This window comes from Panulirus ornatus, chromosome 16 (assembly GCF_036320965.1).
Source record: "Panulirus ornatus isolate Po-2019 chromosome 16, ASM3632096v1, whole genome shotgun sequence".
In the NCBI taxonomy this organism is placed as follows: Eukaryota; Metazoa; Arthropoda; class Malacostraca; order Decapoda; family Palinuridae; genus Panulirus; species Panulirus ornatus.
The window spans coordinates 6,788,320-6,800,819 of NC_092239.1; the positions used below are offsets into that span (position 1 = coordinate 6,788,320).

The 12,500-nt window shown below is 45.9% G+C and overlaps 1 protein-coding gene across 3 annotated transcripts in view; it reads right to left on the bottom strand.

The window, feature by feature from the left end:
• Positions 1-12,500, bottom strand: part of LOC139754096 (carbonic anhydrase-related protein 10-like) — a 300,369-nt gene that overhangs the window by 79,889 nt on the left and 207,980 nt on the right. For all 3 annotated transcript variants that reach the window (XM_071671174.1, XM_071671173.1, XM_071671172.1), the window contains 2 exons: positions 3,800-4,002; positions 1,914-2,102 (listed from right to left, as the gene is read on the bottom strand). In XM_071671174.1, coding sequence (XP_071527275.1) covers positions 1,914-2,102; positions 3,800-4,002 — 392 coding nt within the window. The remainder of the gene's footprint in view (positions 1-1,913; positions 2,103-3,799; positions 4,003-12,500) is intronic.

The following is a 12,500-nucleotide window of genomic DNA, read 5'->3' on the forward strand; positions in this document are numbered from 1 at the left end:
GTGACCTGATTTGCCAGTTTTAATTCAGCACCCTATTGGATGTCGCCTCACTCCGGATGTCCAATCACTCTCCACACAGTGTAACGTCACTCTGTCAGCGTGACATCACACCTCCTAAGCGTGACGTGATGTCACATCCCAGACGTCACACTCTACCACCTTTAGCGTCACTCTAACAGTGTGACGCGACCTTGCGAACAGCTGTGTAAAATTATCTATAGGGGTATCGTTCGTCCTAATACGAAGGACTGGTCTTCCACTATTCTCTAAGGCCGTCCCTCTCTGCCCTTAGCTATCTTGCTTCCCTCGCTGCCCTTAGCTATCTTGCTTCCCTCTCTGCCCTTAGCTATCTTGCTTCCCTCTCTGCCCTTAGCTATCTTGCTTCCCTCTCTGCCCTTAGCTATCTTGCTTCCCTTTGTGCCCTTAGCTATCCTGCTTCCCCTTCTGCCCTTAGCTATCTTGCATCCCTTTCTGCCCTTAGCTATCTTGCTTCCCTTTATGCCCTTAGCTATTTTGCTTTCCTTTCTACCCTTAGCTATCTTGCTTCCCTCTCTGTCCTTAGCTATCTTGCTTCCCTTTCTGCCCTTAGCTATCTTGCCTCCCTCTCTCTATTCTACAGCTATCATTCTAAGCACTACTACCACTCTTTTCTCCCAGCCCCTACGACCCTGAGCGCGTCTGGCTGCTGCTGCTTCCTCCTCATAGCTTCCGTGTGGAGTCCAGTCACACGAAGATTGACCGTTATGATCCATCCTTTCCACGCTGTGGAACCGTGTCTTCCGTTTTTAACCTCTTCCTACATACAACCTTTCCATTACCAATCCCTCCTATCATTTTTTCTTATCGCAATCATCGTCTACATCTTTAATATCCTCACCACAATCATCATTCCCACATTCAATAGCCTCACCACAAGTTATTACCCTCAAGGTATATTCTTTACCGAGGCTTTTCAGAATTCTTCTTCATTTTCCAACCCAAACTTTTCAAAAATATGTGTTCGCATCGCATTTTCTTCTTGTAAAATCTCCAATGATTACATTCCTCATATCTAAATCAGTCGTTGCTTCTTCCTCCCTCACCTCCCTCCCTTCCTCCCCTCTCCATTCCCTTCTTATCCAAAATATCCGAAAATACAGAAAAGAAAGAAAAATAAGAAAATAAAATCATGTGAAAAACAGAGCTGATATACTCGAAGCTGCTGGCAATAAAGATGCTCAAAAATGCAAATTGTACTTCAGATTTGCATAGGAAAGCAGTAATTAATTTGTAGCACCTGTCTCGTGCATCAAGGTAGAGTTATAGCCAGCATTAATATCAGACGCCCGAGATAATCAATTTCATATGAAAAAAAAAAGGGAGAACGCCCCCTCCGTATACTCTCAGGTACCTGGCTGGCGTATTCGAGGAGAGAGAGAGAGAGAGAGAGAGAGAGAGAGAGAGAGAGAGAGAGAGAGAGAGAGAGAGAGAGAGAGAGAGAGAGAGAGAGAGAGAGAAAACTGACTTTATTTCACCTATTTCTCCCAGAGCCACAGTGGCATCACATGCCTCCTTCCTCCACCTTATCCAGTCTCCTTGTTGTCACCTCCCACCTCCCAGCTACAACGCTGTCTACAGCGGGTGTCGTGAACCGGCCTATGGCACACACACACACACACACACACATACAAGTCTGCCTGCTGCATCTTATAGTTTGTGTGTGGGGACGAGCCACACGAGGATTGACCGTTATGACACCTCGCTTCTCCCCTTGCAAAAACAAAGCTGGAGGATAGTGATAAGACCCTAACTTCCCACACTCACAGAAAAATGAAGACAGGGTAACCAAAGTAGAGGGTAAAACACAGTATTCTTCACAGGGGAAAAATCTTCCTAAATTTCACAGACTGACATGAGATAGGTAGGTTCCTTACCTCAGCTGGGAAGGCTTTGTTATCCAGGAGGTGCTCGGAGCCCTGCTGGTCCCTCTCGCCGAAGTGGAGGCGGGCGTGGGTGACGGTGTAAGCGTAGCTCAGCGGCCCGCCGGACACGTTGATGGCGGAGGAGTCGTGTGCCGCCCTCCACTCCACACTGTGGCCCGTGTTGACCAGCTCGCCACCCACCTGAGCTAAGGACAGATACAGTCACCAAGGAGCAGAGCCTCAGACACTGCTGCAGCGCTTAATAATATAATTACCATGATGGTGATTTACGAAGGTAACTGGTGATAACAAGGTTGTATGTGGTATAATGGGGATTTCAACATAAAAAATGATGAAATGGATAATTTCGTGACGTCTGAGAGTAGCAATGCAGAAGGCAATTGGGTGATTCTGGTGGGGTAATGATGCTAAGGGTAATGAAGGTAATATGAGGACAGTGAGGGTTATGTATTGAAGTTAGAATGATGGACGCTCTATACACATACTACCCTATCCTCTCACTCACTACATATCCGCACACTCATCTACACAGATTTCCTCACATAATAATGATTACCAAAATCATTTACAATGATTTACTTTCAATGATCTCTTAAACAGCTCTAACAAAACCCTCAAAAGGTAAGGCACCAGACGGTAGCATATCCCATTCATCAATATAACATCGTACAATAACGTACTTCCTCAATCTAAACAAAAGCTAGATTGAAATGTATTCTCTGAATGAAAAAAAAAAGGTAACACTAAAACACAAGATACGACCCACTGTAAGCCACTTCATGTAGACTTAAATCCTGCTGCACCGCCTAAGAGAATTTGGAAAGCCATTCTTTCCGTCTTTCATTCCGAAAAGGGATTCAGACTACCATACGCACCACAATGTATCAAAATTAGAAGTATAATTCTTCAATATCCTCAAATAAATAGTTAAAAAAAAATCTATCACCCACTTACATAAAAGAAGTATTTGATAAAGAGAACCCCACACCTTCCTACCTAATAAACAAAGTACCTTACGAAAATCATATTAACATGACGGCCAAACACATCCAACAAACCCAGCGAAAACCACTTGGCCCAACTCTCTTCTCACTCTACTAAAATAATCTCCTCACCTGCCAGTGTGTAGCGACTGTATCCCGTCTGTGTAGACGATCTTAGATAATGCTACAGGAACAGCCTATGAGGTAGACGACCAAAGATACTGCGACAAGGAAACAGCCTATGAAATAGACCATCACGGATTTTAACACGAGTTACTATAACATTGGCTCAAACACAGATGTTGCCATATCGTTAACATCGAAATCCGCTGTTTTTCAGATCTGCAGAAACACAAAGCTCTTCACAAACTGCCAAACATCATAATCTATAACATATAAATATCAGATAAGTATTATCACTCATGTAAAGTAGTGGATGAAAGTAACGAAACACACTGCGGTGGCTTATGGAAGCATCCGGCAATGAATAGACCACTCCATGTTCCCATTTGTAAAAGAGGTGCTGATTGGTCAGTAAGAGCTGATTAATGCTTATTATCCCTGATATCCAATCATACTTAAGCGTATCAACGTATACGAATAATTTTTTCTACTATAAACACGAGAATTTGGATATCAGGAAAATACGAGCAGGAGGTTTGTAGACCAAATTAATACTACATGTTCTATGTCGTCATCGTACATCAGTCATCGTACCTCAGCAAGCAGCATCGCCAACACCCGACATACCTCTCTGGGCTAAATCGTCTGCCAGGAATCAGTCGTTCACTCAACTGTTCTACAACTACTGCAACACCCTCGAGCCATGAACGAACGTGTTCACAACTTGCATGTTCAGCTTGGCCGCTTTGCGGGAGGTCTACGAGAACTCACCGTGACCTTGTCGAGCGAGAAGGGCGAGAGGTTGGGGTCGAAGAGGAGGGTCTTGGGGTCGACGTTGATCGGGGACTGACGGCGGCCCTCGCGACACATGCCCCACGCCGGGTTGATCACCCCCCAGAAGCGCGGGCCGGAGATGCCGTTGTACGTCCACCACTGGCTCCAGTCTATACCAGGTGGGCTGCTGGACGACGGGTCTGGCCAGGGAATAGAGAGAATGATGGAGATTAGTAATGACTGATAGATACATGAATAGAAAGATAGATAAATAGATATATAAATAGATAGATAGAGACTCCAGGTTTAAATACATAGTCCACCCTTCAATAACACAACACAGGGATCATACTTCAGCTTATGGCGAGTCTATAAAGAAATAATATCACTTCGAGCCACTGAATACAATCCATTTTTTTTTGTCTTTTCATCCAGTCTGCACGAGAAGCCTCAACTTTCTCTCAAGGGTAACGGTGTCTTTATTTTCAGGGATGGCCATTTCAAATGTCTCGTCTATTTCATCACCACGGGAGGCTTGCAAGTGATCACAGCTTTGTTACAGACCCTCCCTCGCTGACTGTGGCAATCGTTGTAATACATTTCGTCAGGAATTCAAAGCTATAGCGATTCTCTTTAAGGCTGAAACGTTATCTATATTTTCAGATATTGTTTTACATACTCTGGTATGTAGCAAGGAGGTGGTGGTAATCTTTACTACACTCGATGAAGACGGAAATAAAAACAAAAAATCATATGTATAAATTCACACAGTTTCCATCCGGAACAATCCAAACTTGGGTTTGTGTTGGCTGGGTACATTATGCCGGAGTAGGTGAGGTTAAACTACGTTAACACCACCATCTTGGTTATATCAACACTGAGCCAACTTAAACTTTCGTGAGCGGATGAGCACCATGCACCTCCTCTCCTCCAGGGACTTCCTACGTTTACCACATCATACATAGTTATGTGTGTGTGTGTGTGTGTGTGTGTGTGTGTGTGTGTGTGTGTGTTGGGCAACATATGATCCGAGTTAGCTAAGATTACGAAAGAAAAGCTAGACATCTCTAAGAGCCAAGCGGGGCCCCCACAGATGCTGGACCAACACTAGACATGAACATACCCTCTTAAGTCCAGCTTTGTTTACATGCCGCCATGAATACAGACAACGAACAGTCAGACACGTGTCCTTTCATTACTGCTCTCACCTCCCTAGATCAGAGACTGCAGAATGGCGTGGGTATTATGCATGTGCAGTGTCGTGTTGGGAGGCTTGGACGAGCACAACAAGCACTTCCTTGTTACGACACACGAGCGTCATGAACCATTGCTGAGACGTATTCCTGGACAAAAGGTACATGAACAAGGGGCGAAAAAAAAAAGGAAAGGTGACTGAGCATTTGCTCATTATGTGAACAAGTGTTGACAAGCTACTGAACAAGTGAGTCACACAAGGTGTACAAGAACAAGACCCCCGAACAAGTGTTGACAAGTTGCTCAACAAGTGAGCCAACAAGACGTTACCGAAAAAGATGCACCAGAAGAGACATGGTATATTTCACTACAGAACAGTACAAATAAAAGTCCTCTTACTCTCTAGGAATTTCATACACAAGTTCTTTAAACAAAAAAAAAAGAAAAAAAAAAACGTTCTACATACCTTCCTCTACCACTACTCAAGCCAGACTACTTTTCCCCAGTCTGATGCTCTGTACATTACCAACATCCTCTCAATCTCCACTGTCCCATAACACGTACAAGATATTTTTAAAAGACACTTATACTTCGGCAATCAATCCAGCCAGCCTCCTACTTTTCTGAGAAACTCTAATTGCAATCCCATCCACTCCAGTCACCTTGCCACACTTCATCTTATGCAAGAGTTTCACTACATCTCCTCCTTTCACCATAATCCTCTCCCTCCGTATTACCTCCACATTCTAGATACCACACATTTGCCAATCTCATGCAGGCGGAGCCCGTTGCCACACACACACACACACACACACACACACACACACACACACACACACACACACACAGCAGAATGAAGACAAAAACACTATACTTAGAATAGAATTCAGTAATGGGTCTTCTTCCCCCAAATAATTCCTATGGAGTGACACACAACCCCCTCCAGTTTTCATCATTTCTTCCAGAACGGAGCAAACCCGATCACATATCCACTGGACTCGTGAGAAAACCCGAGCCAACGATGTGAGTAATCCTCATATCTTACCTCCTACTGCCTTATTCCCGTGTGAGACCGACTCTTTCATAAGACTTGGAGTATATAATAGCACAGAGGATGGGGAAGTTACCCATGCAAGGAAATCGAAGGGTTTATATGTACTCTTGCCTCACAGAGATAACGGTGTTCCAATTTTCCTCTCCCCCTTGAATAAAAAAAAGTGTTGAAAAATCGTTAAAATCGACTGCCTGAAAAATTTCCACAGGGAAATCTAAACATCGAGTGTGCCAATTCTGTTAAAGCGTAACAACACGTCCTCTCTCTCTCTCTCTCTCTCTCTCTCTCTCTCTCTCTCTCTCTCTCTCTCTCTCTCTCTCTCTCTCCAAGCTTGACGCGAGGCTCGCTGTCGAGGGATGATCTTAGGGGCCCGGCAACAGCAGGGAGAGAAATCCCTAAAATCACCAGCCAGATACCTCCTGACGGAGGAGGCAGGGTGGCCTCAGGGTGTGGGTATGGTGGCCTGTGGGTGTGATGGCTTTTGGGTGGGGGCGTGTTGGCCTCAGAGGATAGGCGTGTGATGGTCTCATAGCGTGGGCGTGATGGCCTTAGGGCGTGGGTGTGATGGTCTCATAGCGTGGGCGTGATGGCCTTAGGGCGTGGGTGTGATGGCCTTTAAGGGCGTGGATGTGATGGTCTCATAGCGTGGGCGTGATGGCCTTTGGGCGTGGGTGTGATTGGCCTTTAAGGGCGTGAGAACCTTAGGGCGTGGGCGTGAAACGAACATGGGGAGTTAGATGCTGGTTACGCTGTACTTTCCTCCTTGTCCATTCGAGGCAGCGAAGCCACTGATAATCCCTGACTGGAGGCAGAAACATGGTACGTACGTGTAACAGGTATCAATGCACCTGTTCCTCCGCCCTGTGTATCGTAAGCGCGAACTCGTTCCTCATTCAGAGGGGTCGGGTAGCGCCAGCCCTCCGATATCAAGGAGCGGAAAGCCACCTCCGAAGGATGGAGAATGTAACGTGGCTTCAGTGGGTTGAGCAACGTCTCATGTGCCAAGCGGGTCTGTTGAGAGAGTTCAGAGGTTGGTGTTTACGGCGGAGGGTTTCCGCTGCTGGCGATGATCGGGTCTGCAAGAGAGAGAGAGAGAGAGAGAGAGAGAGAGAGAGAGAGAGAGAGAGAGAGAGAGAGGTTGGGGGGTTTGTCCTAAGGTTGAGGGGTCTACGCCGCTGGCGATGATCGGGTCTGCGCAAGAGAAGGTGGTGTCTAAGGTTGAGGGGTCTGCGCCGCTGGTAATGATCGGGTCTGCGCAAGAGAAGGTGGTGTCTGAGGTTGAGGGGTCTCCGCCGCTGGTGATGATCGGGTCTGCGGTTTCTCGTGTGTTTTGCTGTTGGTTCGCTGTGAGAGGATTCGCGAGGGATGTACTCGGACCTGAGTCTCTTTTACGTCCAGGCCTACGAGAAATTGGTCAGCAAATTTCCCTTCTTCAAGGAGAAGAAAAAAGAAATACACACTAGGTGAGATCGTGGAACAGATCAGAAACGCAGAACTCTTGTGTGAAGGAATTAAAAAGAGTTAATCATCATCCAGCTTGAACTCTTTTAAAAAGCTTTAACTTTTCCCACCAGTGCAGGAATTCTCTCTCCTCCTCCTCCTCCTCGCCCACTCCATCGCCCGGATGTCGCATCGGAAACCACTTAAGACACCAAATACCAAGTTATATTCAATGTCAGAATACCTATCATTACGTGACGACGTCGCACTATAAAACTAATCATTTAATGGGATAATTAAGACGTAGTTTCATGCTGTCGACAGAAGTGGATGAACTCATGAGCTAACAAGTTCGTTTTCTGGTACACACACACACCAAAAAGATACGATATATGTAAATAAATACAATTTCTTCTTAATATCTTCTCCGACCATCCCAAGGTGCTAAGATATACGTATATATGCTTTACTTCGAGAGTCATATAGCCTATACTACCTGCTATATAGCATATATGTATATAGGCACACGTATGAGCAACTGGTCGAAGATGAAAACATGGATGTGTGTGTGTGTGTGTGTGTGTGTGTGTGTGTGTGTGTGTGTGTGTGTGTGCGCCCCACACTGAGGTTGATACCATCAACACAACGAAGTCAACAGCGACCTGCTGGATACTCACACAACTCAGGAGTCCAGGTGGCGGCCGCTGAACAAAGGCCTGGCGCAATCCTCGAGGCTTGTTGGGGCGGAGGGGGAGAGAGAGAGAGAGAGAGAGAGAGAGAGAGAGAGAGAGAGAGAGAGAGAGAGAGAGAGAGAGAGAGAGGTTTGGGGGTTTGTCATGAAGCACTCGGGAAGTTGTTCGAGTGTGTGCACGTACCCTCCGGCCTGCATGTTATAGTTACGTAATGATGTACAAGACCTCCGGATGGGGGAGGTGGGGGGAGAGGATCCCGAGGGATTCCAACCCAAGCTCACACGGGAGGAGGAGGAGGAGGAAGAGGAGGAGGAAGAGAAGGAGGAGGAGGAGGGTCAGGTCAGGCGTCTGTGAAGAATCGGCACTCTGTGCTGAACGTCATGTGACCTGCTGATCCGACCTGGCGAGAAGGGGTGTGTGTTTTTTTTTTTTTTTTTACCTGCCAGAGGGCTTGACGACGTGCGGGCGACTCCCTTCTGCAGCAGGGTGCTGGAGAAATCTCCGCTCCATAGACGAGACTTATGGAGAATGACCACCTTTTCCTCAAAGTGACTTACATGGCGTAAGGTCAAGTCCTTCATATTGATGATAGGCACGGATCAGACCCATGTACAGCAAGTCAAACCCTTCATCTTAAATGCCTAGCCCTTCAGAGCAGCGATATGCACAAGGCCCCCGTCATTAACAGCACCAATATAAGCATGGGGTTCCACCCATCGGCTTCGGGATGAACGTGATGTCGAAGGGCCGCGTCTATCTCCACGATACACCGGCGAGGATGAAATGACAAGCAAGCCCTCGATGTAGGAAGACGCAGAGGCGAAGTGGGCTACACCATAGCCGGGATGGAGAGAGAGAGAGAGAGAGAGAGAGAGAGAGAGAGAGAGAGAGAGAGAGAGAGAGAGAGAGTAGCACTTCATATCTTGAGTAAATAGCGTATCAGTGCTCCTAAACTTTCAGGAAACTGTTGTTAGTGCCTTTTTTAATTACACTCGAGATATGAATTAAACATGAAATGAGACAAGTTGTGCTCTCAACACTCGCGAAAGAATGGCATAGTTTCTTCACCCGCCACGCCACGCTGACTCCATCACTTCCTTCTGGTCTCGTAAGGCCTAAAGTACCGTCAGTGAGGGAGGCAACACTGAGTCGTGTGATGAATTCTGGAAGGGAATCTAATAAAGCTTCATTACACCCTGATTCTCCTCTGCATGTAGTGTGTAAACCTGAACATCGTACAGAGTCGTTTAGAATCATAAGTAGGATCTGTGGGTGGAGAGGGACCTGAATCTTTAAAGCTCTGAGCAGAGATAAGGTATAGGGTATGGGGAGAGAAGAGAGGTTTGGGAATGTCTTAAGGGTAAAGTTAGGAGGGCTCAACGTAAGGAAGATATAACTAAGGAGAGGGCAGCACCTCTCCTCCAGCAGGAGCTGTGGGAATGTGAGAGAGAGTGTTAGGAAGTGAACCCTAGAATAATGTGGTTAAGATGGAAGTGGATTACGAGATGTGGGTGATCGTTAGTGCTTAGACATCTGGAAACGAGAGGAGGGAGGAAGAGAGGCGAGTATTCTAGGAGCAGGAGTGAGTGTGCCATCAGTTTTGATACGAGATTTGGAGTATAAGAGATGGGTGGTTTGAATACGAGTGTGTGGGATTTGAGGTTATAACTGGGTGGGTATGGGAGACTCAGTAACGTGACTGAAAATGGTGAAACATCTTGTGGAACTGTGTGCTGGAAAAGAACTCGTGATTTGGAACATCTAGTTTAAAGAGTAGGGGAAAATCCACAAGCATATCCATGGTACATACGTCATGTCGAGGGACAATTATAACTAACAAGCAAAGTCGTGACCATCCCTAACGAGGTGATGTAGGCCCCTAGCTGAGACGACCCCATTACCAGGGAGGTCGTTATCATGGGATAAATCACTTATCATGGACGCCAACCACCTCACTCAGGTACACACACGATTTATTTCGCACTTCCACAAAAGCCTCACAACAGAACTGAACGTGTGGGACTGTTTATGAATTCCAGTGACCAACGCAGATATAAGAAATGATTACACACACACACACACACACACACACACACACACAACAAATATATGGGGGGGGGGAGAAAAAAGAACGACACAACTGGATAAAATGAAGGGAAAAGAATGAGAGAGAGAGAGAGAGAGAGAGAGAGAGAGAGAGAGAGAGAGAGAGAGAGAGAGAGAGAGAGAGAGAGAGAGAGAGAGAAAAGCGAGCTGAGCACAGCCTTCCCTCGCCACTCCCTCAGCAGCCTACAGCACACAGTCCATGACTTTATACACCCCCATTCCCCCACCCACACACCCACCCCCTCTCCCTTCTCCAATATACTGGTAGAGAGGGGGAAGGAAATTCGGGGAGGGGGGAAGGGGAAGGGGAAAAGGGGGAAGGGGTCCTGAACGGTGGAGTATGTACATACGTGTGTTTACACAACGTCCGGAGTACGACGGGGGCCGGGTGTATTATGTCAGTGATCCACACACACACACACACACACACATGCTGGTATTCTGGGCGTGTCGCCAGCCAATATACCTTTTTTTTTTTTCCACGTTTTCTTTATAAGCTACTTTCCCCCCGAGCCCAAAATATTCAGTGGCTTACTTTTGTCCAATGGTTCTGGTAAGTCACGGGGTAGAGAATTATAAAAGGAAACAGAGATAAAAGGAAACAGATGACTATTTTACATTTGAAAAGAGTCTGAGGGCAAAACTTTTTTCTTCCCCCACTTCCCTGGCAAGTCCTAGTGTTTGTTCAGAGGAATATGGTCGTTACTTAAAGATAACTAGGCAAGCAAGCAAGTTACGTAAGCAAGCAAGTAGGCAAGACACGTAAGCAAGCAAGCAAGCTACGTAAGTATGCAAGCAAGCAAGCTACGTAAGTATGCAAGCAAGTAAACTACGTAAGTATGCAAGCTAGCAAGCTACGTAAGTATGCAAGCAAGCAAGCTACGTAAGTATGCAAGCAAGTAAGCAAGGAAGATAGCAAGCAAGCATGTTATCAAATTTAATCACTATTGACTGATAACCTTCGACCGAAAAATCTCTTTACGATAAACGCGTTAGATGACTGTTACAATACTAAAAAAAAAAATATAAACATATATCAGGCTGAAATGTCTTGGAGAGAGAGAGAGAGAGAGAGAGAGAGAGAGAGAGAGAGAGAGAGAGAGAGAGAGAGAGAGAGAGAGAGAGAGAGAGAGAGAGAGAGCCGGAACCGGGGGGGGGGGGGGGTGAGGGGGCCAGGAGCACCATAAATAAAAAAAGGAAAAGCAATAACACTAAAGTTACACAGGTGACGCGAGAGATATATGGAATCCCTGACATCAGTCAGCAATTAGTCAAAAAATCATCATAATTTCCACACAGAGAAACGTCGCGTTCGTCACGTCAGACTGGAAGGAAACTATACGAGTCATCCAAGAAACGTAAGCTAACAGTTGGTGAAGTGGGCGCTATGTTACGTAACAAAGGAAACCAGATGACAGAGAAATGTGACAGTGATAAATGAAATGAGCTCCGGGCGAAGTGAAACCTCTGATTCACATAACAATCATTCTGGTTAGGTACACACACACACACACACACACACACACACACACACACACACACACACACAGTGAAACCTCTGATTCATACAATAATCATTCTGGTTAGGTACACACACGCACACACACACACACACACACACACACACAGACACACACACACACACACACAGTGAAACCTCTGATTCATACAATAATCATTCTGGTTAGGTACACACACACACACACACACACATACACACACACACACACATAACACACACACACACAGTAAATACAAGTCTAAATCATATACGCCCTCTGCATGTTGCCTTGTCCCTCTGCTAATGACTGTCACCTTCTGACCTTCAACCTATGACCTCCGACCTCTCAAACTTGACATGGCGTAGTAGAACATTACATACAGAACCTGTGGTAAAAAGAGTTCCATCAGCTTCTTATACACTACAACTTCAAATCCTGAGCAGAATGAAGGACTTCGTATAATCATAAATGATACACGTATCGAAGTACATATGCACGATACGTTCCTGACGCTGACATGTATAGTAATACATATACACGTATGTATCATGGTATTTTGTCGGAAATGCCAAGGCCCATTTTCTATGGTAAACTCCAACAGGTAAGGTGTTTGCGTAGGCCAAATCTAACCTGTATTGAGAATCAGCTCCATAAATTCACAAACTTCAAAAGGCTTCATTCGAAGCGACGATCGAAGCGTTTCACGAACA